The following is a 5,000-nucleotide window of genomic DNA, read 5'->3' on the forward strand; positions in this document are numbered from 1 at the left end:
CTCGTTATATGTCGGCTCGTTGCACAGGCTCATAAAGGCCCATCCACTCTGTAGCCTTGGTTGCTAAGGCGGTTGCTAAGGCGCTTCCATGTGTTGTTGACGTTCTCCTCTCTCATATTTCGCTTCACTTTGCTTTACGTTAATTTCTGGCGCACTGAATTTTTATCGTAAATTACGTATTTTTTTCTCATATTTATTAAAACATTTTTTTGCGTAGTGTTTTGGCTCATTCTTGTTTTATAAAACTTTCTTCTCGTAATATTCCGATTTTCTTTCTAGTAGCCATAATTTGCTAAGGCAGTTGCAAAGGTGTTTCCATGTGTTTTTGACGTCTGCTCTCATATTTTGCTTCACGTTAACATCATTTTCTTGAAATATTCTGACTTTTCTTCGCAGAATTTTCAGACTTTTCCCCCCTCATATTTATTAAAACTTTTTTCCATCATATTTTGACTTTTTCTTGTAATATTACGATTTTCTTTCTAGTTATATATCAACTCTATAAGCCTGGTTGCTAAGGTGGTTGCTAAGGCATTTTTAACATAAGTTTCTTAAAGAGACAGGAGCTAAAACGGCCTGTTTCAGACAGAGGCTGAACTGAGGCATAAAGGACCAGTAGAAGATAAATAAGGAGTTTTGTTTTTCTGTCTTTCTTTCAGTTTTCCACGCGGCCTCGCCATCGTCTCACGGCCATCTCCCCCGGCAACCGTTCACCCCCTCCGCTTCCCGGCAACCGCCTCTCCCCTCCTCCCGCCTGCAGGACAAACACCAGAAGCTGAAGGAGAGCCGCAGAGTCTCCACCTTCCTCCCGTCCTTCCCTCGTCTTCCTCTTCCTCCCTCCTCACCCTCACCTCTCCTGCCTAACCCTCATCATCATCATCACACCTTCCGTTGCCGCGACGACGACAACCTCGACAAGCCCAAGGGCAAACGTTCCTGCAAGACGAAGCACATGGGCGGCGAGGCGGGGAGAGACGGAGGAGGAACTGATGATGACGAGGAGGAAGAGGAGGAGAGGAGTGGAAAGGTGAGTGAGGAAGAGGAGTGCTTGTTTTCTTTATTTTATGTTTTATTTCTTCTTCTAATCTGCACCAACATGTGATGATAAGAGGAGTTTGTTTGAGACGCCTCTATGCAGATGATGTGATGATTTAAATATATTCACACCCGGGTGGGGAAAAGGTGAGGAGGGAGTGCTTGTTTTCCTTCTGAAACACATCACCACTGTAGGCAAAGAGGTGGAGCGTTGGTGGTAAAATGAAACACACCTTATAGATCACATGTGGGGGAAAGATGGTCAGGGTTAGGGCTTGTTTTCCTTCTTTTGGCGTGGAGATTTTGTGGTTTAGTTTAAATTTAAAGGGATTAAAATGTGAAAATAAACGTATGAATAACTTCACACATTCTTTTTTTGTGGACCCAGCATCAAATTTCTGCTTTTAATCCATTTAGAGAGAATATATTAGAGGATTATGGCAAAAATGTCTAAGTGGTGTAACCATAAAAACTTTGTACCAAATAATTCAACTTGCTTAAAAACAGTAAATTGTCAATAAAACACCATATCAACTAGTTTGGCATGATCTTACATTATAACTTTATATTAAATAAAGGTAATGGAATACAATTGTTCTAAATATTACATTTACTCTGGTTACCATGGAGATCAGGAAACATTTACATGTTTTTGTGGTTACACCATTTGACATTTTCAGCAGCATTCAGTCTTACTTTTGGTAAAAAAAAATGGTGCAAATGTCATTTCAAATGATATAAAACCAACAAAAATACTAAATGTACATTTTAACAAACCTGATGCTGCTTTTAAATCTAGTTTAACTGATTTATCCGAGTTTGATATTGTAGATTTTATGGTTTACAGACACAAATTAAACTCTTATTTTCCAACATATTAAAAGACACAAAAACAACAACGTAAAGAAACACGAGACGTTCAACGGGAAGCAGTTTTTAGGTTTAATGTTGTTCATATGAAGCAGCTTCTGTCTCTTTTCTTCTGGTTTTCCTCCCTCGGTTCTGTTAATCGTTGCAATTATCGTCCTGATTGGAGCTCGCTGGGAAAACTCAGCAGGGACGTGTGTGTGTGTGTTCTAGGGTTCGTGTGTGTATCTGTGTGTGTGTGTGTGTGTGTGTGTGTGTGTGTGTCTCTGTGTGTGTGTGTGTGTGTGTGTGTGTGTGTGTGTGTGTTCTAGGGTTCGTGTGTGTGTGTGTGTTCTAGGGTTCGTGTGTGTATGTATGTGTGTGTGTGTGTGTGTGGCGACGGCTTGTGTCGTTTTGACAGCTGCTGCACCGGAGATTTCCTCCAGGCGCACACACACACACACACGAACACTAGAGACACACACACCGTCTCTCACTTTTGCTCGACCCTCCTCCTCCTTGTTTGAGTCTGCTGCGCTAGAAAAAACACACACACACACACACACACACACACACACACATATACACACACACACACACACACAGAGACACACATTTACACACATACACACACACGCCAAAACACACACACACCTCCAGGGGCAAAGCTCGCATCCTGTTTGCCGATGCGTGGCGGCGAGCGGCTTCGTTTGACAGACACACACACACACACTCTGACACACACACACACACTCTGACACACACACACACACACACTCTGACACACACACTGACACACACACACACACACACACTCTGACACACACACACACACACACACACTGACACACACACACACACACTGACACACACACACTCTGACACACACACACACACTGACACACGCACACTCTGACACACGCACACGCTGTCTGGCTGCTAAGCGCTGGAGACGGTTGCCGTGGCGTCAGCAGCTCAGCGATGTAGATTTCCATCCGTCTCTACCTGCCTCTGATTCTTCTTCTTCTTCAGTTTAAAGACACAAAATACTAATAAATTAAATTCATTTGAGCTTCAATTAAGAAAAATATGAAACATAGAATTAATATGATAAATAATAATAAATACATTTAGGGATAAAAATATGAACATAAAATGTGACTTTGATGTTTCACATGAGAACAAGATTAATGTCTGATGATTATTTTCATTATTGATTATTAATTATTTTCTATTTTAATTGTAAAACCTTCAAATCATCACACTGAATATTTATTCCATTAATAAAATACTTGCTGATTATTTACAGCTGATTGGTTAATTGCCAGCCAATCAGAGAACAGCAGGAAATAAAGTCTGAAGTTAAAGTAGAAATACAACAATTTAAATAAATACTATATTATAATTAAAAGTCCTGCATTCAAACATAAAAGTACATGGTTTTCCGTGGTTCTCCGTAGTTGTCCGTGGTTCTCTGTGGTTCTCCGTGGTTCTCTGTGGTTGTCTGTGGTTCTCTGTGGTTCTCCGTGGTTTGCTGTGGTTCTCTGTGGTTCTCAGTGGTTCTCTGTAGTTCTCCGTGGTTCTCTGTGGTTCTCCGTGGTTCTCCGTGGTTCGCTGTGGTTCTCTGTGGTTCTCCAGGTTCTCTGTAGTTCTCCGTGGTTCTCTGTGGTTCTCTGTGGTTCTCCAGGTTCTCTGTGGTTCTCCGTGGTTCGCTGTGGTTCTCTGTGGTTCTCCAGGTTCTCTGTAGTTCTCCGTGGTTCTCTGTGGTTCTCCAGGTTCTCTGTAGTTCTCCGTGGTTCTCTGTGGTTCTCCATGGTTCTCTGTGGTTTTCCGTGGTTCTCTGTGGTTCTCTGTGGTTCTCTGTGGTTTTCCGTGGTTCTCCGTGGTTCTCTGCTGGAGGAAAAAACTAAAAATCTAACAGAAACTTTTCTGTTTTTTGTTCGTTAGAGTCACAATCTGATCCTGAACTCGCTCCAGGAGAAAAAAACACACACAGTCCTTCCTCTCCTCCTCCTCCTCCTCCTGAGCTTTCTGTCAACAGCCTCGGGCTTTCTCACACACACACACACACACACACACACACACACACACACACACACACAGAGGTGGTGACAGCGCTATTTCTGTCCGAGCCTGGAAAAGTAGGGCTGAGTGTTTGTGTGTTTAAGAGGAAACATCTGACAATGATTGATGCAGAATAGACTCGGCCTGTTTTCTGTTTAATTGCCCTCGTGGATAATAAAAGCAATCCTCTTTTTTCCTTTTTCTCTTTCTTCTCCACACACAGATCTCTCCATCTCGCCGGCCTTCCTCTCCGCAGCACGCTGTTCGTCCCGTCCCTCCGGAGGTTCGACGCCTCATCGTCAACAAAAACGCAGGAGAGACTTTACTGCAGAGAGCCGCCCGGCTGGGATACGAGGTAGAGAACATTAACCCTTTATACACTGAGAGGAACGTTAACCCTTTATACACTGAGAGGAACGTTAACCCTTTATACACTGAGAGGAACGTTAACCCTTTATACACTGAGAGGAACGTTAACCCTTTATACACTGAGAGGAACGTTAACCCTCTATACACTGAGAGGAACGTTAACCCTTTATACACTGAGAGGAACGTTAACCCTTTATACACTGAGAGGAACGTTAACCCTCTATACACTGAGAGGAACGTTAGAACCTCCTGTTCTTACTGACCAATCACACGTCTGAACCATAGACTGTATATAAGAAATGGACGTAACATCCGTGACGTCACCCATTGGTTTGTGGACTGCTGCTCGGAGGCCAATAGTATCGGATCTGAGCAGCGCCATCTTGAACATTTCAGGTGCATGCTGGGAAAAATAAAAACATGGATTCTACTTATATGGGCATCAGGAGGAGCATGAGGCGCCCTCCTGAACCTGTGAACCAATCAACCTGTCAATCACCACGTAGCCACGCCCTAATGCATACCCTGCTTTATCGTCACATATAAAATCAGGGAGGCCAAAATGTCTCAAATGAACATCATACTGCATTGAAGAAGGCTTTAAACTAGCGATTGAGACCATAAACACATTTTGAAAACGTTTACTGAGGTTAGAAATCAAGTGAGAAGTTGGTGAATTCTCCATT

The 5,000-nt window shown here is 42.8% G+C and overlaps 1 protein-coding gene across 1 annotated transcript in view; it reads left to right on the plus strand.

The window, feature by feature from the left end:
* Positions 1–5,000, plus strand: part of LOC133976580 (BCL-6 corepressor-like) — a 39,051-nt gene that overhangs the window by 22,942 nt on the left and 11,109 nt on the right. The window contains exons 7-8 of the mRNA XM_062414818.1: positions 660–1,027; positions 4,169–4,300. Coding sequence (XP_062270802.1) covers positions 660–1,027; positions 4,169–4,300 — 500 coding nt within the window. The remainder of the gene's footprint in view (positions 1–659; positions 1,028–4,168; positions 4,301–5,000) is intronic.

Source organism: Scomber scombrus, chromosome 24, assembly GCF_963691925.1.
Source record: "Scomber scombrus chromosome 24, fScoSco1.1, whole genome shotgun sequence".
NCBI classification, from domain to species: domain Eukaryota; kingdom Metazoa; phylum Chordata; class Actinopteri; order Scombriformes; family Scombridae; genus Scomber; species Scomber scombrus.